The sequence below is a fragment of the Geotrypetes seraphini genome, chromosome 4, assembly GCF_902459505.1.
Source record: "Geotrypetes seraphini chromosome 4, aGeoSer1.1, whole genome shotgun sequence".
NCBI lineage: Eukaryota > Metazoa > Chordata > Amphibia > Gymnophiona > Dermophiidae > Geotrypetes > Geotrypetes seraphini.
The window spans coordinates 187,812,712-187,837,177 of record NC_047087.1 but is presented as its reverse complement, the minus strand read 5'-3'; the positions used below and the strand labels follow the sequence as shown (position 1 = coordinate 187,837,177).

Here is a 24,466-nt window from a genome sequence, read left to right as displayed (position 1 = left end):
TCATTCCACCCCCAAACTCTGCCCCTAACCATGCCTACTTTTCCGGTAGGTGCCTCGGTGTCGATGCCTGACAAATTAGTGTTTTTTAAAATTGGTTTTTATTGGTACTTTCAATTTGTGCCAATTAACCAATTAAAAGAAATAAGTTAGGTGCCCCGATCTACCGGTAGGCGCCGTTTATAGAATCAGCTTAATTTATCTCTATGTATCATCAATGATTATTTGTCAAAAGACTGGGGAAGACCAACAGAATAAATAAGGAAGGGGATAAAAAGCACCTTCCTATTGCTGGTCAACAAGCAGTGCTCGTTGGTATAGGCTGACAGAGACTGCAATAAATAGTTTACATGAATCGGGCACAAAGCTCAAGAAGGCACACTATAGGATTTACAAAAAAGGCAAGTTTTTCTATCTGCTAGAGCTGCCAAACAAATGTAGAGTCATTGTCAACTTACACAAGCCGAGCTATTCTCCCTCAGTTCAGGGAAACACTTACCTACATTTCCTGAGGTGCTCAAGTCCAGGATAAAGACACAGGGCTCAATATTCAAAAGATTTATGCTCCCAGCTTTGAGAGTTATGCTCATAAATTGTCCTCTTTGAAAATTTACTAGGGATGAGTGCATAAAGGTTTATTCAGAATTTCATAAAATTTTTAAATTTAGGAGCATGAATGGATTTGAGGTGGGGAAAAGCTTAGTACTGATTTTCAGTTATTAGGCCAGAGTCTCTCAAACTTTTCTAACTCCGGTACACTAAATGGAGCAAATGCTTTTCATGGCACATTATAAATAAAATTATAAAATTACAAAACCAACAAAGCATTAAATTTAAGAGTTATTTATTTAAAGTTTTTAAAGCTATGTAAGGGTAATTGTAACAGTCAAACCAAAGTAGATAGAATAGAATTGCTAATCAATACGATGGATGAGCTTGTTTTTGCATGCTAATTAACTCAAAATGCACTCAATCGTCAACAAACACGCATTTCATCATCCACCATCTGCAGTCGTTCTCTTCGATTTAATTTCTGTCAGAGCTGAAAATCCAAGTTCGCAAAGATAAGAAGATCCAAACAGTAAGAAAGCCTTGATTGCTTTGTTGCTCAAGTTAGGATAACTACTGCATAAAAAATAAAATTACTTGCCGTTAGTTTTCAACAATCAATCAGATCAAAGAATGATTCTTGTCTGGACGATTGTATCCTTACGCACGTAGATGTTCATAACCTTGACAGACTCTTGCATACATGACGTACATATCATCTATTCTAGTGTATACTTACAAAGGGAATTTTTAAAAATAAAGTAAAGGGGGGGCCGGATGTAAGTGATTATTTGGCGGATGCGGGGGTTCCTCGTTTGTCCTCTCCTGATCGACAGCTTTTAAATAGGCTTATACAAGGGAAGGAGCTCCAGACAGCTGTAACTCAACTTAAGAACTGTACTTCCCCGGGCCCTAATGGGTTTTCCCCGGAGTTTTATAAGATGTTGTTTCCCTCTATCTGTGGCCCCTTGGAGGCTTATTTTTCTGCAGCACTTGAGTCTGGTGGATTCCCTGATAGGGCTAATCATGCTTATATTACTTTAATACCTAAACTGGGGAAGCCTGACCTGGACATTGAATTTTATCGTCCCATTTCATTGATAAATGTTGACATTAAGATTCTGGATAAGATCTTGGCTAATCGGTTGGCGCAGTTACTGCCTGCATTGATCGTCCCTGAGCAGGTTGGTTTCATTAAGCATCGTCATTCTGCGTTAAATGTTTGCCGGCTGCTAGCGGCTGTGCAGCGCGCTCGGGATGCTGCACTTCAGGGGGTCTTGGTTGGCCTAGATGCTGCCAAGGCCTTTGACCAGGTTAATTGGCATGACCTTTTTCAGGTACTCCAATATATGGGCATTACTGGTTGGTATTTCGACATGGTTCGGTTGCTTTATATGCACCCTACGGCCTGTGTTCTGGTCAATGGCAGCCGTACATCTTCTTTCTTGATTGCGAGGGGCACCAGGCAGGGGAGTCCTTTATCACCCTTACTGTTTCTCCTTTACCTGGATCCCTTTTTGCGCACTTTGCAGAAGGACATTGATTTGCAGGGTCTGCCGGAGGGTGATTCGCAATTGAGGGTGTTGGCATTTGCGGACGACCTCCTGTTGACTCTGGGGTCCCCACAGAGTTCTGTTCCTCGAGCTCTGGAACTTTTAGACGAGTTTAGCATGTACTCTGGTCTGGTGCTCAACAAACAGAAATCTTTGGTGCTGGCTTTATTTTCGGAGGTACAGAGTAATTGGCGAGGTCCTTTCCCTTTGGTCTGGGCTCCGGGACGATTGAGATATTTGGGTATCTGGGTTTCCCCGGACCTTTGTCAGCTTTACCATTTGAACATTGATCCACTGTTGACCGCCACCAAACAAAAATTACAGAACTGGCAGGTTTACCCTCTTTCGCTCATGGGGAAGATTGCATTGTATAATATGGTTTTGGTTCCACAGTGGCTTTATGTTTTTCAGATGTTACCTGTTCTCCTTTCCTCTAAGCACGACAAGGAATTGAACACCTGTCTTCGTCGTTATTTGTGGAATGGGAGGAAAGCGAGATTATCCCTTCCAGCTCTGTACAGACCTAGGGACCAGGGCGGACTGGGACTTCGCAGCTTGAGGATGTTTTCCGTGGCATGTCAAATGAGACATCTTAATGACTGGAATCGGGGAACGGGACATTTTTCTGCTACAAGATCAGAATTGTCTCTTTGTGGACAGTATCACTTTAGTTTTTTACTCTACGTGAAGCGTTTGCCCCCGAGGACATCTTCTGCTAGAGACTTATTTTTGTTGCCTTTGCGTCGTGTCTGGAAGTATTTGTGTCAACGGATGCACATTCCTTATACTGTTACCCCTCATTTGCCCTTACAGGGTAATGGAGATTTTGTTCCAGGGATGTCCCCGGTGGCAGCTACGGTGTGGAGGACTGCTTCTACTCAGTATATCTTTCAACTTGTCCATTCCAATGGCACTTTATACTCTTTGGAAGACCTCATCCAGGAGCATGGCTGAACAGCTCAACATTGGCTCCCTTATGCCCAGCTATCTAATTACGTCCGTTCCTTGCCACAGGACTGTCTTACAGATAGACATATGGAAACAATTTCTGAAACTTTATGTTTGTCCGCGCAGACGTTGATACCATTATGATACCATCATCGTTATCTACAGGAATCTTTGGGTGATATGCCTTTTGGCCACTATGCGAACAAATGGTCTTTGAACTTATCTTGTGAGGTACCGGATCAACTAATTGCGAGAGGACTTCGTCGAGTGGCTAAATTGACCCCTCGAGTGACCTTGATAGAACTGAATTATAAGTTCTTGCTTCGCCTTTACAGATCTCCGGCATATATGTTCCAGGCTTCTCTCTGCACCTCTGCTGCCTGTCTTAAATGCAGCCATTCTCCGGCTACCCTTGGACATCAATTTTGGACGTGTGCAAAAATACAAACTTTTGGCAGGAGGTTCATCAACACATTATGGCCATGTGGAAACATAAATATGCCTTTGGTCCTCTTAGTCTCTTTACTGCTGACTTTTTGCCGAGACCCTCTCCAAGGGGTTTCAGGAGCTTTTTGGAAAGAGCAATACTACTGGGCAAGAAAGTGATTCTTCACTGTTGGATATCATCTAACTCTCCGACTTTGGCACATTGGCGCACTCTGATGATCGAATTGGCATCCATGGAACGCCTTAGAGCGCCTTCCTTGGACACTCCTAGGGGGCGAGCGTATTGTTCATGCTGGGAACCTTTTTGGACCACTTTGACGCCCAGGGCGCGCAGTCACTTGCTGAATGTTTAATTATTTCTGTTCACGACACACTGGAATAGGGATTGTGCATTGACTTCTGTTTTATGGGAGGGGGGTGGATGGGTGGGTAGCAGCATAACTTGGTGAAATATGATAAGAATTTTGGATCTCATTTTTGTGCTTTGTACACTGTGGTATTCTGTATTGGTTTGGTTCTATTTGAAATTTAATAAAATATATTCTTCAAAAAAAAAAAATTAAAGTAAAATTCTGGAATCTTTCGTGGCACACCACTGTTCCGTGGCATATAGTTTGAGAGACACTGTATTAGGCTCAAAGCTAGGCAAACAAATGGCAGGCTTTCAATTATGAGCATAACTTTTAAGCTTCTAAAAGAAGAATTTTCAGCTGGGAAATTATGCTCCTAAGTGTGACTGAAAATAGGGCCCAAATTTAAGAAGCTACATCAGGAGCATAAATTTCGGAGCTCAGCATTTTTTCTGAATCGGGCCCACAATTACCTACATCCTTAGTGCTGCTCAGCTTTTATCAATCCAATGCTTGGCTGCAAATCAGGATCTCATGTGTCACAAATATACATTTAGGTGAGAAATCATTTAATCTTGTGTTTGTGTGTGTATATATATATATATATATATATACACATATATATATACATACATACATACATACAGTGTTCCCCCGGTCGTTTGTGGTCGGCGGTCCCGGTCATTCGCGGTATTGGTCCCGGTCATTCGCGGTATTTTCCGACCGTGAACTGCTGACAAGGAGAAGGCAGCGGGAGAGCGCCGCAAGTGTAGGAAATCACTCGCGGTATGCTCTGACCGCCTCTTCCTGTACTAAGTCGGGCCTTATCCAATCAGGAGCTGCTTGTCAAAGCCCGATAAGGCCCAACTTAGTGCAGGAAGAGGCGGTCAGAGCATACCGCGAGTGATTTCCTACACTTGCGGCGCTCCGGCTGCTCTCCTGCTGCCCTCTTCAGGCTCCCCCATGAAAAAACATATTAGCGGTTTTTAGAGATTCGCGGGGATTCCTGGAACAGAACCCCCACGAATATCGGGGGAATACTGTATTGCACTTTATGTACTGCATTTTTGCATTCTTACAAATGCTAAATCCTCCTACTTTGAAGCTCAGTAGAGAGAAGTGGTTAAGTCTAGCCATGTAGAGAGGCTTGAACTTCTGAAAGTCTGCTACAGCTGGGAGTTCCCATTCTCTGTGCTCTCTGGTATAGGTCTGAATCTCCAAAATAGCGAGCCCGGTACAGCAAGCCTTCCTCTGCAAGGAGAGAAGGGAAGCAGTGAAACAGTGCTACATATAACATGGGAATCCTGTATTTATAAAAAACAGAAAAGAGCACCCTCCATAAATAGCACAAATTAGGCATTCTTGTCTCTTCCTCAGTCTGTCTCCTCTTCTTCCCGTATCCATTTTTCTCTCCCCAGCCTTTATGGAGTGAAACAGTACCCACAGTATTGCCAGTCCACACTTGCTTGTTTGGACAGGACCATCACCATCAACCTGGCCTAAATCCACTGGAGATGCTGCTTAGGAAATCTATGCTGGCAGATGATGGAATAGTAAGAATAGGGAGATAGTAAAAGTGCCAGGGGAAATCAGGGCCTGGGACCTTTAGTCAACTATCATGTCTTGCCTTGGACACTTTGAAGGAACGGTGCATTTTATTTTGCATCTTTAGTTTTTCCATTTTTAAAAAATGTTTGCAAACAGCCCAACAATTACATTCACTGTCCTCATTATCTTTCGCATTAAACCGTTCCCATGTTCTCCTGCCCTCCCCCCCCAGTACTTACAACCTGTCTTATACCGTGTTTCCTCGAAAATAAAACAGTGTCATATATTAATTTTTGGTCCAAAAAATGCATTAGGGCTTATTTTCAGGGGATCTTTTTTTTTTCATATACAACAATCTCTCTCTCTTCCTCTCTCCTTTCTCCCCCCTCCCTTGTGCAACATCTTTCTATCCCTCCCTCCCATCCCCTGTGCAGCAGAACCCCACTGACCCTTCCATTGTGACGCGGTAGAGAGAAAGCCCCAACAGGGAAGATTATGAAGCAGCCCATTCAGAGTGCTGCTGCAGCTTTAGGAGGCTTCGGAGCTAAGGTATGTCAGGTCTCGTCGGGGTGGGGTGGGGGTGGGGGTCGCTGAATTGATGAGTCGATTTTTTTTGGCGAATCTGGCAGCACTAGTGTCAGGAATGGAGTCGGAGAGTGTCGGGGACATCGAGGATGGGGGCTTTGGGGGTTGAGCTTAACTAGGACTTATTTTTGGGGTAGGGCTTATATTAGGATCATCTTTAAAAATCATGCTAGGGCTTATTTTTGGGATAGGTCTTATTTTCGGGGAAACAGGGTATCATCTTCATAGAGATACCCAGAATTGCTGAAGATATGATAAACAAAGTACAGATAACTCAAATTATCAGGATGTATGTAAATCTAAGATGAACACAGAACATGATACAGGTATTATGTGTGCAAATAAGTAGGATTTAGTATGAACATAGTACATGACACTAGTATTATATGTGTATAATAATAATAATAATAATAATAATAATAATAATAACAACAGTTTATATACCGCAGTACCATGAAGTTCTATGCGGTTTACAAAAGATTAAAAGACGTTACGAATTGAATGAACTTAAAAGAGGTGAAGGAAAGTGGTTAATAGGTCAAGAGAACCGTATTGAGGAGAAAGAGATGTAAGGGTCAGGTATATGTAGGATGAACGATTATGGTATAAACGTGTCTGTATTGAAAACCATCTCAAAAAATACCGACTCTGTATTGCAACAACTTTATAGAAGCTCTGTATTGACTTCCTAATCATTAGTAGCAGTATAGAAGCTTTCAATATACAATATATCTCTATAGGACCATCCATTCCTTTTCAAATTTGTCATATTTAGTATGGCAGATTGTTGTTAATTTCTCTTTCTTAAAAAAGAAATTAATTTATAGAGTTTCAAAATTAAACACAAAGAACAATTTCTGCTATGTATACTGAATAAAGAAATTAAATAAAATAGAAACATTCACCCAACACATCAATAGTCTGCTAAAAAAAGGGGACATGCCTAACACATGCATGAGAAGATGCAAAAAAAAAGAAAATTAACTAAAGAACAAGCAGGTACCTGATATCATTAACAATACCTTAAATTCAAAATACCATCATGCTTGAATTATCAATAGCTCTAGCATCTATGAAGGATCACAGTTGAGATAAATGAAAGAAATAAGTCAAATTATTTAAATTTATAGATCATTGACATGGAAACCTCAACTGAAATCTGGCCCCGTAAGACCTCTTTCCTCTCTAGATAAAAAAAAGTTTCCCTCCTCTCTTGAGTACTACGAGATACGTCAGGAACAATCTGAAGGTGAGAGCCAGAAGGTCTTGAGCATGTGCAGATGCTCAAGGCCCAGCAGAAAAACGGCAGTAGGCACTTTCCAACACCAGTGGCACACGAGTAAGGACAGGGCCGGTCAGTGGGAGGAGGAGGCGATCGCAAAGGTGGCCTCAGGGGAGCAACAAAGCCGATTCCCAGGGGTCGGGTAGAACAAATCATCCAAATTGCCATTATGGCCTATGGGGAAAGTTGCTTTGATATACTAGCACTTTGGATTGCGAGCATGCTTCTGGAACGAATTATGCTCGCAAACCAAGGTACCACTGTATTATAAATGTGTTAAGAGCCACTTCTAGTTTTTGTATTTAATTGTTTGTATGAATTTTTATTGAGAGTATCTGAAATAACGCATACAGAAAGAAATAATTGCAATACAATTTGTATACCATAGTACTGTCCCCAAACAAAGTAGTAGAATCTTTTTATGGTAGAATTTGTGACTCCTGATGCAGGGGCGGGTGTCCTGTCAAGTCTTGATTTGATTAAACTTTATATTGGATTAAAAAAAAAAAGTGTCTTGATTAAACTTTACATTGGCTGGAAGACATTGTGTCAGACCCCTATTCTTTTACTTTTTTGTTGGTTTTATGTGGGGGCAATCTTTTTTACTCTCCTGGGTTATTTTTTTTACTTACAATCTACAAAATGAAGCTGGGCATCATAAATATAGTAGTATCCTGAAATATTACCAGTTTTGAATCAGCATGGTTAATGGCTGAGGAAGATGTTGAAAAGAATCAGAGATGGGAGAGAGCCCTGCAAGACACCATAATCAAAGGAAAGTGGAGGAGAGGTGATGGCCAACCAAATTGGATTTATCAGCGAGATGAAAATAAGCCAGCTTAGAACCTGGCCTCAGAAACTGATAAGTCATCAGACTGTCTAGGAAAAGATCATTATTAAGACAAAATGCTGAAGAAATATCAAAGGAAAAAGAATGCTATTGGCCCTTGCAACCTAAGCATGTCTAATGTCACTAAATATGGAAGTCAAAAATGTTTCTGTGTTAAAACTTTGCCTAAAGCCTGACTGCCAAGGATGTAGGGCATTAGGTAAATGCCAAGAAAAAGAAAACCGAGAGAAAATTTCCTTTCTATCACCTTAGAAGCAAATGGTAGGTTGGAGAATAATCTAATATAATAAAATGCGCATGCGCACTAAAAAAAACGTGTTCCCTGATCCGTCGGGTTTTTTTTAGTGCGCATGCGCAGGTTTACGTCACCAAACTCGGCAACTTGGACAACAATCGCGCTTATGCTCAAGCCGCCGCCACGAATCCTCTCTCGAACCGCACCAGGATCGAGAGAGGAGCTGCGGCGGGGGCTTGAGCATAAGCGCCATTGTTGTCCCCCTACCTAGCTGCGAGGCTGCGGCGGCCTTCCTCACGGTTTCACGGTGCTTGGTCCGCCAAACAATTCCTGCCGTTGACCAAATTTGCCCCACCGTTCCTTCCCTTCCTCCATCAGGTACAGTTCAGCTCCGCCTATGTTAAAAGCAGCTGCTTTGAAATTGGAGTCCTGCCGCCACCGTAACACGTTCCCTCTGCCGCGGTCCCATATGTCAGAGAAGGGGCGGGACCAAGGCAGAGGGGAAAGTGCTACGGCAGTGGCAGGGCTCCGATTTCGACGCGGCTGCTTTTAACATTGGTGGAGCTGCACAGCACCTGATGGAGGGAGGGAAGGAAAGGTGGTTGTGCGCTGTTGAGCCCCTCTGCACGGGCCCAAACCAAAAAAGGAGCCAGGACTCTTCCCAACCCGGCGCCGCCAGACCCAACAAAACGGCCCTACACTCACAGACCCGCGAGCAGGGTTGCCATGGAAACCTAACCGGAATTACATGCAGTCGCGCAAGGGTCAGTGAGAGGGGATCAGGAGCTAAAGAGAGATTGAAAAAAACAAACAAACAACAGTGCACAAGTAGAGAGAGACACACAGACAGTCACAGAAGGACAGGGGGCTAAAGACACAGATTGAAAAAAATAACAAAACACAGAGGACAAGGAGAGAGAGACACAGGAAAAAAAAATGACAAACAGACATACAGCAGCCAAGGAGACAGACATACTTACATACAGCGTCCAAGTAGACAGACAGAGAGACAGCAAAAAAATACAAACAGCCAAGGAGACAAACAGAAAAAAATAAAAATTACAATGCCCAAGGATAAATTCAGGAAAAAAAACCTTCCAGACATACAGTGGCCAAGGAGTTAGACTGAAAAAAAGGCATACAGACATACAGCAGCCAATGAGACAGAAAGACTGACAGCGACCAAGTAGACAATCAGCAAAAAAACACAAACACACAAAGCAAAAAATTAGAAACATACAGCGGCCAAGGAGACAGGCATGCAACAAATAGGAAAAATAAAAAAAACTTTTAATAAATCAACCATACATGAAGAAGGAATAAAAAAAAAAAAAAAAAAAAAGGGAAAAGACACCTACAGGGAAACACAGGATCAAGAGCATACAGAGAAAACAGAAGTTTGCAGGAATCAGGAAGATATAGAGAAAGGAGAGCAGAGACCCCTGCAAGAAGAGAAAAATAGCAAAGAGACTGGGGATGAGAAAGAGAGCAGAGATGCTTGCAGGGAGAAAAAGCTAAGCAGTAATGTTACAGCTTGAGAGTGCAGACTGAGGAAGAAAGCAGAGACAGCGCTACACAGGGAAATGGAGGGAGGAAAGAGACAGAAAGAAAAATACAGACAGACATAAATTCTAGCACCCGTTAATGTAACGGGCTTAACGACTAGTAATAATAATAATAACTTTATTTTTATATACCGCCATACCTCAAACAGTTCTAAGCGGTTTACAAGGGAAGAGACTGTATACAGACAGCGACATTACAGAGAACTTTCAAAATTACATGTTAAGTTTAGTCAGGTTTATCTGGAAGTGTTTTGGAAGTACATCAGGTTGAGGTACATCAGGAGAATGATCCAGGCAGAGGTAAAAGGGTCTGACTTAGGGGCTTTAAGGCCTAGTCTAATAATGGCCTGCTTCCAGAGACATGGGAATCCTCCTCATAGCAGTCTGGTGTTGCTGATAATACTAAGGTGGGATAGATAAGCCAAGACCTGGATTCTTTACCAAACAAGGGGAAAAGGGATCAGCCAATGTACAAGTAGTTCGCATTGTAGGTAAAAACTTCTCAATACCCAAAGGACAATTCAGCCCAAAGGTGGACCCACTGATTGACTGGAACCCCCATGGGGAAAGCATGAGTAGACTTTCAAAGTGGGTATAGGACAGGAGTCTCAAAGTCCCTCCTTGAGGGTCGCAATCCAGTCGGGTTTTCAGGATTTCACCAATGAATACGCATGAGATCTATTTGCATGCACTGCTTTAAATGCATATTCATTGGGGAAATCCTGAAAACCTGACTGGATTGCGGCCCCCAAGGAGGGACTTTGAGATCCCTGGTAAAGGAGGAGTAGATTGTATTTACTTTGTTATTCAATAAGTCTGCCAGGGAGACCACAGACAGGGAAGCTGGAGGTAGAGGATTAGATTCTGCAAGGACATTGAAGATGGAGACAAACATATATAGTTTTTTTGTTGTTTTTTTTTTTTAATACAATTATCATTCAAGCATCTGCTATCTGAGCAGAAGGAATGTTTGGCTCCCTTTATAACTAAGATAAGTAGAGGCCCTTTCCTTAAAGATGTAGGTCAATTTCTGTTTGTGCCTTTGTCTTTCAGATCTGTGCACTTGACACTTAAGAATCAGCAGACCTCCATGAAACCAGGGGCATTACCACCTCTTAGGCTATGAGCTATTCCTCAGTGCAAGAGCATTTGCCAGAGTCTGAGCCCAGATTTCTGCCTATCAATCAGGCTCATAAACAAAGATCTGGAGGGAAAAAGGCAGATAAAGCAGCTAATGAATCCCAGCTAATTTTATGAAGGTTCCTACCAAGAGAAGTGGAAACAGAAATACGGAGAAGCAAGGAGCATCCACATAGGGAGAAAAGGACTAGAAGGCCATAGATCCAGGAAAGTGATGAGGTGATTAAAACTGGCCAGCTTTATGGGTAGGAAAGGTCACATATTTCGAAAAAGTTTAAAAACCTGGTCGTTTTCACAATAGTTAATTTGATTTTAGTTGTCATATAGTAATTTTAAGCAATTCAACTTACTTTTTTCTAACTTTTTCCATCCATCTAATCTAACCAATTTCTGCTTTAATCCCACAGTTTTTACTTGTTATGTTTCATTTTTTAACAAACTGTAAACCGAGTCGCGCTCCTTAGGGAGTAGATTCGGTATATAAAATGAAGATTAGATTAGATTAGATTGTGTGTAACCCAGATCAACCATAAAGGAAATAAAAATCCATATCTCCGAGTTTAGATAGGGTATCAATTTTTATATTCAGGCTCCCAAGTGAATCCATTATTGACAGCGAACCTCTCTTTGGCATTTAGGCAGTGGTCATACTCACTCTGCTGCTTTTCCTTCCAGCAGTTATTCCTGAGGTTAGCAATGTAATCATCTTCCACACTGCGCTCCACGCTCTTGAGGTTTACACCTGTGTATTCCTCAGAGAAGCTGTCTGCGACATAGAATGGCACCTTCAAGTTTTCTGTCACTCTCTTGTTTGTGTGTCCCACAGACCTAGAACAGAGAGAAAACAAAAATGAATTAACATTGCTGCAAGAGCCTCTAGATAAGCGTTACAAAAATACAGAACATAGGAAATGACAGCAGATAAAAACCATTTGGTCTAAATAGTCTGCCTATCTATACCAACTACTAGACATTACAATCCCTTCTCCTCCTTACCCCATACTTCCTTGAATTCGGATTCAGTTCTGGTTTCAATTCATTCATTATACCAGGGCTACTCAAATAATTTAAGCCAAGGTCCAGACATAAACATATTTTTAAGATGGAAAGAGCAATAGCAGTACAAAAAGGGACATATAATAACTTTGTAAAGATATGGGGGCCATTGGCAAAATATTGTGATGAATAGTCATCAATTCTTTTCTTTTCCTTTTCTTTTCTTTCTTAGTTGTATTTAGCACACTCAAGGGGGGAGGGGGGAGTTGGGAATAATTTTATAAGATATGTTATAATATGTTATATAACACATGTATATTTCTATTTTGGTTGAAAATGAGATGAAGGGTGGGTGGTTGGTTGGGGGTTATTACGTGTTAGATATTATAGTGCTATATTGGAATTACTTGTATAATGTATTTTTGTGCAGTTGTTGTTCAATTTGAAAATGAATAAAGATTAAAATAAATAAATAAATAAATAAGCCAAGGTCCAGAAACTTTGGCTGTCAAAGCCAGGGTCCACAAAAAGTACCATGTGTATAACTGTTGTACAGCACCATCACTCCCAAAGTAACGGGGACCTAGGGGGGGAGGATGCACATTTCCCAAAGGTTGGCTGAGATAAGTACCAAATATACTTTTACACTTATTTAACATAGAAATAACACGTTTAAACAACAAGAATTTAAAGATAAGACTACAAAAGAGATATCAAATTGACAGCCAATGATGAAGCACCACAATTTGCTTCCCACGGTTTAAAGTTTATTACAGTGGAGGAGTGGTGGGGCTGAGGCGTCCTTTTGAATTCTGAAGAGATGTACTAATACTTAAGAAATCCAGAACCTATACATATTGTTATAGAAGTTGACATTTCCCAAAGTTGACATATTAATAAAATTATTAAATACGGTACTTTTTTCCTAACACAAGTAATAGCCCTCTCTTACTGCCAGTTACTCTCAGAATAAAGCACCCCTCCCAACCAGGACAATTGCTCTGGACCCCCAGGCCAGAAAAGGCCCCAAGCCTGCCTGAAGCTGAAGATACAATCTGTTAAAAAGTTGACAAATTCTACATTCCAATCACTCAATAAAAATTAATTATTCTTTCTAACTTTGTTGTCTGGTTATTATTATTTTTTTAAATTATTATTATTATTACATTGTCTCAGTCTCTGGTTTCTGTGTTCCTCTGTCTTCACTTCTTTTCTTCCCTCATGCCCAGCATCTCCTATTGCCTGTACCTCCTTGTGTCTAGAATCTCCACCCATTCCTTTCCTCATCAAGCATCTCCTTTGTAGTGGGCGTGGCTTGGACACGCAACTGAATGGTCGGGTAGTCCGTTAGCTCCGTGGTAACAGGCTATTTTTACTAAAAATAAGCTATCAAAAATTGCAAATTGGCAAGATATAACATTTAATTACATCGGAAATGGCTTCATGAAAGCAAAATAAGAGCGATACGAGTGCTGGAGGATCGGGGATGAGCAGTAACAAGCGGTCAAAGCCGGAACCAGCAACTCCTTCTAAAGTTCCGTTGCTGGCAGAAGAAAATCAAGATATTATAACTGAATTGAGGCAGATCAAAGAGATTGTTATGGAAATCTCAAAAAAGTTACAAAAAGTAAGTGATGATGTGGAAATCCTCACTAAAAGAGCAGATTTATCTGATAACAAATTAAATCTGTTGGAAGAAAAAACGGAACAAATGCAAACTGAAATGAAAAAGAACAAAATGATATGGAAGGAAATGGAAGTTGTTAAAAAAGATCTTGAAGATTGCTTGAATCGCGAAAGAAGATGTAATTTAAGGATCATTGGAATGCCTGAAGGTGTAGAAAAAAATGATCCTATCTCTTTCTTGGAAAATTTTCTACCTAAAGTCTTGCCAATTAAGTCAAAAATCCCTATTGAAATAGAAAGAGCGCACAGGATACCGACCCAAAAAGTTTTATCTCAAAAAGGTCCAAGAACATTAATATTTAAATTGCTACGATACCAACACGTTGTGGAAATTTGTCAACTTGCCAAAGAAAACCGGAGCCTCAAATGTCAGGATACAAGAATACACATTGTACCTGACTTCGCTAAAGAAACTGCATTTAAAAGGAAACAGTTCTTGGCTTTGCGTCCCAAATTAAGAGCATTAGGGGCAAGATATGGACTGTTATATCCGGCAGTAATGAAGATTACATTGGCAAATAAAACCCAGAATTTCACTGACCCTTCAAAACTGCAAGAATACTTAGAAGATTTAGAACAGCCAATGACTTCCTAAATATTATTTATAATTTACTGGACATATATACCTGTGACATAGAAAATTATATTTATTATTTAAAACTTAATCCAAATTTACTAATGGATATTTTCACAACAGGATCTATTTATGGTTTGTTTGTGTTTTTTTTTTTTTTTGTGTTTTTTTTTAACTGTAACTCTAACGATCCATGAATGGCACGAGAACAGAAGCTGATGGAACAAACTATATTACTGTTAGAGATGAAGGAAACGGTATGATGGATTTGTTTACAACTGTCACAATTCTTGAATGGATATAACATCTTTTGAATGAAAACGAGAGATCTCAATGCTCAACCAATAAAAACACACCGAGATGAACTTGATTGGCTATCTCTGACGTGCAGTACACAGGAAGAAAGTAATGAAGAACAGCGACATGTTTTATAGAACAGAAAGACAGAGAACGAAGTAATTCATCGTACAGACTTTGGGAATAAGGTTTAATAACATTTACTACACAGAGAAAACATGATTTCTATGAATGAGAAGATCTCTGATGAAAACACACCAAGATGAACTGGATTGGATATCTCTGATGTAATGAAGAACAGCGACGTGTTTTACAGAACGGAAAGACATAGAACGAAGTAATTCATCGTACGAATTTCGGGACTAAAGTTTAATAACATCTACTATACAGAAAAGAACATAATTTCTATAAATAAGAAGATCTCTGATAATATAACACATGAAGCTTCTTTTCAATTAATATCTGCGCGAAGGAATGGTCTGTATACAGTAAAGCTCACAGATAATTACATGACTCCTTTTGAAGTTGATGGAACAAACTATACTACTCTCAGAGATGAAAGAAACGTCATGATAGATTTATTTACAAATGTCACAATTCTTAAATGGATATAACATCTTTAAAAAAAAAAAAAAAAAAGCGAGAGATCTCAATGCTCAACCAATAAAAACACACTGAGATGAACTTGATTGGCTATCTCTGACGTGCAGTACACAGGAAGAAATGAAGAACAGCGACATGTTTTATAGAACGGAAAGACAGAGAATGAAGTAATTCATCGTACAGACTTTGGGACTAAGGTTTAATAACATTTACTACACAGAGAAAACATGATTTCTATGAATGAGAAGATCTCTGAAGATATAGTGACACGAAGCTTTCTTTTCAGTTAATGTCTGCGTGAAGGAGTGGTCTGTATACAGTAGAGCTCACAGTTAATTACATAATTCCTTTTGGTCAGTAAATGGTTATATGGATAAGTAAGGGGTAAGAGAAACTATAAAATGGTGGGATGATAAAAGATAAGCTTAATTTTTTGAAGATAAAAGTTCATTATAGGTTAAGCAACTTCTTCCTTCAAAAGTTCCTACTAATAAAACAGAAGACTAAAATCTTTTATGTAATATACTGAAGAAGTTCTATATCTAATTGATACTATATGGTTATCAGGTAAATCTTTATTGGTTTAAAAGAAGAAATAAATGGGAAAAGGAAGGGTAAAGAAAAGGGAAAGAAAGATGAAAAGAAAGAAAAAGAAGGGAAAAAAGGAAAAAAAAGAAAATTAAAAATTAAAAAAGGGGGGAAAAAAAAATACAAAATACAAAATAATATTATAATTCTCATTCTATATAACTCTACAACACAATAATATTATAGAGTAAACAAAATCACATACAACTTTCTTTATATTTATTCTATTTTTAGGATTATACAATATATAATCATTCACTAAGAATATATATCGGATGTCATTTATTATATTTAATAATTAATTGATATAAAATATTAATTGTTTCTAAATTTATGAAAGTCTGCTTTAATAAAAAACGAGAGTAGATCTTTGGGGTTTTTTGACTTAATTGGATTTAGATATTTTATAATTTGATAAATTTAGATAAAATCTTTCCACAACTTATGAGCAATTATATAAATTGGGATTTAAGATATTAAGTTAATTGAAATTGTCAATTTGGATATATCCTTTTATTTATCATATACATTTTTCCCATAATCTATATTATAACAAAGAAACAGGGGTGGATATTTAATTTCTTGATAGAATATATATAAAATTTTAGTTACATCATATATAAAATTAAAGATAGCTATTTAAATTTGAGATATTAGCTTGTGAGGAGTTATTTATACCTGATCTTACTTGCGTTTCCAAGTTTTCGTATTTAATTGGGGATGGATGGGAGGGAAAGGGGGGGGATGGATAATGAAGGGTGGGGCATAAAAAGGGGGGATCATCTAAATATTATTGTTTGGGAAATTAACTTATTATTCAATATTCACAATTTAACTTTTGATAGAACAAGTGATGAGATTACCTAATGGAAATTAAGATACTATCTTTAAATGTTAATGGTCTTAATCATCCGATAAAAAGGAAAAAAGCTATGTTATTTTTAAAACAGCAAAATGCGGATATTTACTGCATACAAGAGACTCACCTGTCTAATATAGAATCTCAAAAGCTAGAAGGAGGATGGATTAAACATTGTTTTTTCTCATCGGCTGTTGGGAAAAAGGCTGGTGTTGCTATATTGGTAAATAAGAAATGTTCTGCCTCCTTTAAATTTAAGGCATCGGATTCTCATGGAAGATGGATACATCTGGAAATGAGCATGGGAGATACTACCTTGTCGCTTTTTAATGTATATGCCCCTAATTCGAATCAACCAGAATATTTTAAGACTCTACAACAACTAATTCTTCCACTGGCTACATCCAAATTGATAGTAGCTGGGGATTTCAATGCTGTCATGGATCCTCTTTTGGATAAAAATCCTAAAAGATTTATAAAATCTTTGGGATTAGATAATTTTGTACAATCTTGTGATTTGAAAGATATTTGGCGTATACTTCATTTTGATGGCCGGGAATTCTCTTTCTGTTCTCATGTTCATAAATCTTTTTCTAGAATAGATTATATTTTTGTTTCAAATCAATTAGTACATCAAGTTACACAGGCTGCCATAGATCCAATTATTTTATCAGATCATGGTGGAGTGTGGATTGAACTTAAAGGCAATGAACAAGATATAAACAGACCTATATGGAGATTTGATAATACATTGCTTGCTGAACCAAATTTTTATGAAATTATGTTAGAAAAAATAAAGGATTACTTCCAACTTAATGAAACAGATGAGATCTCTATGGAAACATTATGGGATGCCTTTAAGGTAACCATGAGAGGTGAACTAATTTCCTATTCGGCTCACCTTAAAAAACAGATTAAGAAACAGTTTTCTGATTTAGAAAAAGAAATTAAAATTTTGGAATCAAAACTAATAGAAAAATGGGACTATTCTACGCAACAGGAACTTTTAAAATTTAAAGGAAAATTTCATGAGATTTCATCTAAATTGATTAGAAAGGATTTATTTTCTCAGCAAGCTTTATATTATGGAAACTCAAATAAGTCGAGAAGAATATTGGCAAATTATTTAAAAGCAAAAAAAAGAAAGACAAAAATAGTTGCCATTAAAGATGAACTTGGAGGTATGCACAATCAAAATAATTCAATTTTAAAACAATTTTTACAATTTTATAGATCTCTTTATTCTTCTGAGACTTATTTAGATAAAGAAAAAGATGGCTTAGAGTTTTTGAAAGTATTAGAGGGTCCTAAGGTTCCCGAGCATATAAAAAGAAGTTTAGAAGAACCAATATCACTAAAAGAATTAGGAATAGCTTTGAAATCCCTTAGAGTAGGATCCGCTCCAGGTGGTGATGGATATACAGTAGAGTTTTATAAATCTTTTCAAAATACCCTATTACCTTATTTATTAAATTTATACCAGACTCAACTAACTAAGGGTTGTATTACAGGCACTATGGCAGAATCTTTAATCATAGTTTTGCCCAAGCCAAATAAAGATCCCACTTTGGTTTCAAATTATAGGCCTATTTCCTTAATCAATGTAGATAATAAACTTTTAGCTAAGACATTAGCTTTAAGATTGGCTAAAACTCTCCCTTTCATTATAGGTATGCATCAAACAGGATTTGTTGCTCAAAGACTTTCTTCTCATAATACTAGACTGGCTTTTCATATGTTATATTTGACAAAAGCCATGAAAGATCCGGCTTTTTCTGTTTCTTTGGATGCAGAAAAGGCCTTTGATCGAGTGGAATGGACATTCATGTATCAGGCAATGGACTGGTTTGGTATAGGTTCAGGATTTATACAAATAATTAAAACGTTGTATAGCTCCCCTGCTGCTAGATTATATATCAATAATACATTTTCAGAACGTTTTAATTTACGGAGAGGAGTTAGACAAGGTTGTCCATTATCTCCTTTGCTTTTTGATATTGTTTTGGAACCCTTACTGTTAGCTATTCAACAGGTAAAGGAGATACAAGGTATTCCCCGTTCAGATAGGGAATATAAAATATCAGCATATGCAGATGATATCTTGCTTTATTTGAGAAATCCAGAAAATACCATTCCATGTTTGCTTGAATTAATTGAAAAATTTGGAAAATTTTCAGGTTACAAAATAAATTGGAATAAATCAGAAGTTCTTCCACTAAATGTACATTGTACAAAAGGTCTATTTGATCCATTTTCTTTCATTTGGAAGGAAGATGGTATTAAATACTTAGGAATTTGGATTGCAAAAACAATAGATGATACAATGAAAATTAATGAAAAAAATGTATTACAAAAAGTAAAAGAAATGTGTGAGCAATGGAATCCTTTACACTTATCTTGGTGGGGAAGAATACAAACTGTTAAAATGATGATTTTACCTGTAGTTTGTTACCAAATGGGTATGATACCTATTTTTTTTCAGGGATCTTTTTATAAAAAAATAAATAGGATTTTAACCAATTTTATTTGGCTGGGAAAAATTACTAGAATTGCTTTAGTGTCTTTGCAAAGACCTATTGTGGAGGGTGGGGTAAATTTTCCAAATTTTTATAGGTACCATCAAGCCTATATTTTGCGACAAGGTATGTATTGGATCCTCCCAGAGCCCATTGACAATATTCCAGATTGGTTCTGGTTAGAATGGAGACTTATGTTTCCACTGCGTCTTGGTCACATAGTTAGTATCAAAATGCCAAGGTTATATAAAGATCATAAAATATTTATGGATACCTGGAAGACTTTAAGGTATATAAGTAATCTGACTCCTATTCCGATAAATAAATCAACAATTCAAACAATTTGGTTAAACCCCAAGATCAAAATAGGCGGTTTTAAAATCATTTGGAAGCATTGGATGTTAGCAGGGATACGTACTATAGAAGATGTAATAACTAATGGTAAACTGCTTGATTTTTCACAATTGCAACATAAATTTGACTTAAACAATTCACAATATTTTAGATGGTTGCAATTGAAGCAGACCATTCAGGTGGGGTTCCCTGAATGGAAAAATCTTAACAATTATCATAGCCTAGAATTCTTATGCTTTCAGGTGGCTTCTACTGGACACCAGGCCGCAATGTGGTATAAATTAATATCTGGATATATAAATAAAAAACCAAAAAATGGTCTTAGAGACATTTGGAGCATTGAGATTAAGCATCAAATTAATGCATCTCAATGGCCATGAATTTGGTCTTGGAGGATAAGATGTACAGTTTCAGCATCTATGAGACAAACATGGTTTTTTCTTTTGCATAGAGCTTTTTGGACCCCCGTTCGTTTACAAAAAATAGATAGTTCTAAGTCTAATAAATGTTGGCACTGTCATCTTGAAAAAGGGACATTAGATCATCTTTTATTCTATTGTCCATATATATTACTATTTTGGAAATCAATTTGGCCTCAAATAAATAGGATGATGGACAATCCAGTAGCCTTGACTTATGATACTATTCTATTTGGTACAACAATAAGAGCAAAAAGTCAAATTTCGTCACACAATAATAAACTTTTATTCATATTAACTGGAATAGCAATTCAACAAATAACATGTAACTGGAAAAATTATGACAGACTTAATTATAACTTCTGGTGGAATTCGGTATGCCATATGTATAAAATGGAGCGCACAATAGCAACACAGAAAGGATATTTTGGTAAATTTCTAAAGATTTGGAGACCATTAATAGATTTTTGTAATGATTAATAACATTTTCCCATAACAAGAGATTTGATAAGCGGGGATATGGGTGGGTACTATCTCATTTATCTTACAATATATAAGAATTAATTAATGTATTTTCAAATACTATGTTAGAATTTCTGAAATACGAAGGGAGGGATTGGGGAAGGTTATTTTATATATATATTTGTCATACATATTAAATGAATCATATATTGTATTTAAAATATTCATGAAAGTAAATCAAGTGTGTATTTATAAGATTATATGTATTTTTCTGATACACTTGTTGTAATATGAAAAAACGAATAAAGAAATTAAAAAAAAACAAAAAAAAACAAGCATCTCCTTTGTGTGTACAGTGTTTCCAAGTATCCAGAATCTTTCATCAATCTTCCCCTTTTGGCCCTCCTCCCCCTGGCCAGGATCCCACTCTGAGCATGCCCTATCTCTGCCCTTTCCTGTGTCCAGAATCTTCCCCATTCCTTCCCTATATCCTTTTTCTCCCCCACCCCACGCCCAAATCTAACATCGCCTCTATTTCCCTACATTCGTGTGTCCTTATTCCTCCCTACCCTGGTGCCCTTACATCTTTCCTCTAGGTCTGCAACTCATAACACTACTCCCAACTGCCCTCTGCTCACTACTCTAGCCAGCAGTTTAACCATCCCCACTAACTATAACCCCTACTCTGGCATCCTGTTTGTCTTGATTGATTGAGAGCTCATTCGAGCAGGGACTGTCTCCTTCAAGACTCTGTACGTCTGGTAGTGCCCTATAAATAATTAATAGTAGTAGCTGACATTTCTTTGCCAGCACCCACCCCAGCTCTTCCCTAGATCATCCTGTCCCCTGCAGCAGCTAGCCTTACCGGGGTAAGCCAGCAGATTGCCAGTGTCATTCCTTCCTCTACTGTCGCTACTGTTTGTATCAGATCAACTGAAGATATGCAGGCAGCAGCCAGATATCCTCAGAAGGCAGCATGGGACCTTTCCAGCTACATGTGCGCTGATGCATTTAATCCCGCCTCTTAGGACACGAGTTTCCCATTTCCCTGAGGTTAGGATGCTGGAGATTCCTCAGCATGCATGCAACTATAAAGGTCCTGCCTTTTGAGGTTGACTGGCTGCTGCCTGCATGTTTTCAGTTGATCTAATACAAACAGCAGCAGATTGATATTGGAAGTGCGCTGGCTTCCTAAAATGAAAATTGAGCACCCCCACGGTCCACTCAGGAAGGCTCTGGGGTCTGGACCTCAGAACACAGTCTGCCATTTGAGTAGCCCTGCATTATACCAAATCTCTTGCTCCTGATATCCCCAGACTAGACTGAAACTGTGATATATGACTTTCACTTGGCTCTTAGCCCTAGATGCACTAAAGCAGGGATCTCACAGTCCCTCCTTGAGGGCCACAATCCAGTTGGGTTTTCAGGATTTCCCCAATGAATATGCATTGAAAGCAGTGCATGCACACAGATCTCATGTATATTCATTGAGGAAATCCTGAACACCCGACTGGATTGCGGCCCTCAAGGAGGGACTTTGAGACCCTTGCACTAAAAGTATCGACTTGATCACTGTTTCTCTGGCTGATTCTCCAGCAGCAATCAATGAACTATAAAGTTTGCATGCAAATGATTTGCTTGCAAATGTGTCTGATCAATCGCTCAGTGAGCGATTGACATATGTATAGAGCCCCAACAGCAGTGACAGGGGAAGCAGTCTCCTGTCACTGCTGTTAGGGCACCGCGACCCCCCCATGGCGGCGAAAATGGCAGGATGATTGTCTACTTCCTCCTGCCAATGCGACTCCTCCCCCAGCGAAGGGATGCCCTTTCCCTCCTGCCACCGAATGCACACTCCCGTGCCAGGTGCGCCCCCAAAATCCTCTACCCTCCCCTTACAGCGGCCTAACTTAGAACTTCGGCGGCAGGCTGTTTCAACAGCTATACGCGGTAAGCATAATGCCAGTCAGTGGGGGGAGGAGTGAACAGCAGTGTGAAGGGAGGAGAGTAGTGCCAGTGGCTTCGGGGGTAGGGTTTGAGTGTTGGGTAGCAGCAATGGTGGCTTCGGGAGGGGGTTTGGAGTGTTGAGTAGCAGCGACGGAGGCCTCAACAGGGGGGGGGGGAGATTTTTTTTTTTTTTCCTGGTTGGTTGAGTGTGCTGGTTAGTTGAATGCCGGTTAACTGGAATTCTACTGTATATACTAGTGCTGCCTGATTCAGGAAAAAATATTTCGATTCGATTCAGCCTATTGAATTGATTTTTTTGATTCGATTCGATTTTCCTGCACAATTGGGTGTTTTTTTCCAAACATCCTGGTGAGTTTATTTTATAGCCTCTTCACCCCCTTTGCCCTCTCCTACCCACACTAGCACTGTGGTGTAAACAAAATAAACAAACAAAAAAGACTTTTCCTCTCTCTGTTAAATCCTAGCTCATGTTTGCGGTCTAATACCAGCTTCTGGCAAGATACAAATTTCAAATCTGACACATTGTAATCACAAAACAGAAAATAAAATTATTTTTTTTTACCTTTTGTTGTCGGATCATTTTTCAAATCATGTTGGTCCCAGGCTCTGCAACAAATGTCTTCTGATAACTTGCTTGCCAGGGTCTCTTGCCCATTTGTCATTTTCTTCTTTCTCCATGGTAAGCATCCATCTTCCATTTCCCTTCCCTCCCCTGGAGGTCTGGCATCTTTCCTTTTTTCCACCTCTATTCCCGTAGCTGCAGCAATGGACCCCATCATACCCAGATCCACCATCTCTCCTTTGCTCAACTATCCTTTCATCCAGTATCTCTCCCTCCTTCCCCACCAGCTCTCCCTTTCTATTTCTAACTACCCTTCTATCTAGTATTTCTATCCCCCCCACACACCATCCCTTGTGTCCAACTTCTCTCCCTTTCTGTTCCTTCCCTCCCTAAATCCCATTGTCCACCATCTCTCTCCCTCTCCTGTTTTTAGATCCATTATTTCTTCTATCCCTCCCCGCCATCTCCCCTCTCCATGATCTCCCCCAAAACCATCTTCCCCCCTCCACCATCCATCTTTCCCCCTCCACCAAGTTCATTTCTCCCATCTATCTTCTCCCCATCTCTCCTCCAGTCCACCAACTCCCCATCTCCCCTCTCCCTCCATCTACCTTTATTTTGACGTTACAATGTGTTGCCGGTAGTTATTTAGCGATCCACTCCTGCCACCACTCCTTGCGTCTTCTCTCCACTGCGGCCCGCCCTCAGTGAAAACTTCCTGTTTCCGCTTGGGCGGCCGAATGGAGAAAAGACGCCCAGAGTAGCGGCAGGGTAGTGAATTGCATTCGCTACCGCCGCTTTTGCCTGACCAGGAAGGAGAGGAGAAATACTAACGCCCGTGAAGGAGAGAGCCTTGCTGCCGCTGATCTGCACGCAGAGACCCATTCGGGCTTTCCCTCTGCCACCGGAGTCCTTGCTTCGATGTAACTTCTGGTTTTGCAAAACTGGAAGTTACATCAGAAGCAAGGACTCCGGTGGCAGAGGGAAAGCTCGAACGGGTCTCTACCAAGGGGGTCGACGAATCGTAAATCCGATTTTCTTCAAAAACAGATCGATTTGAATCGATTCACCCGAAGCATTATAACTACGTGGGAATATATGCAAAATACATCTTGGATAATGCAAGAATCACTTCATTAGCTCCCTACCAGTGTCCGCATACAGTTCAAACTCCTCTTACTGACCTACAAGTGTATTCGCTCAGCAGCAACTCAGTATCTCTCCTCCCTCCTCCCCCCCTTCCCCGGGCACTCCATTCAACGGAATTCTCTCTTGTCTGTACCCTTTCTCCTCTACAGCCTCTCCTCTACAGCCAACTCCAGAATCCTTCCCCTCTACCTTTCTGCACCATATGCCTAGAACAAACTGCCTGATTCAATGCATCAGACTCTGTCAACTAGATTGTAAGCTCTTTTGTGCAGAGATTGTCTTTTCTGCCTGTGTCTAGCAGCGCTATAGAAATGATTAGCAGACAGATCTAGAAGGATGAAGACAGAGTAGAGGCCATTGGATCTGGCCAGGAACAGGTCACAC

General features: G+C 39.4%; 1 protein-coding gene across 2 annotated transcripts in view; it reads right to left on the bottom strand.

Annotated features, from left to right (window-relative positions):
• Positions 1-24,466, bottom strand: part of DNAJB12 (DnaJ heat shock protein family (Hsp40) member B12) — a 137,963-nt gene that overhangs the window by 14,874 nt on the left and 98,623 nt on the right. Inside the window, exons 7-8 of one of the 2 annotated variants that reach the window (XR_004539208.1) lie at positions 11,705-11,877; positions 4,924-5,095 (exon numbers count right to left, since the gene is read on the bottom strand). Coding sequence is in view for 1 of the 2 variants with exons in the window: in XM_033941928.1 (XP_033797819.1) it covers positions 4,974-5,095; positions 11,705-11,877 (295 nt within the window). In the remaining variant the exon portion in view is untranslated. The remainder of the gene's footprint in view (positions 1-4,923; positions 5,096-11,704; positions 11,878-24,466) is intronic. The other variant, XM_033941928.1, reaches the window with a different exon arrangement.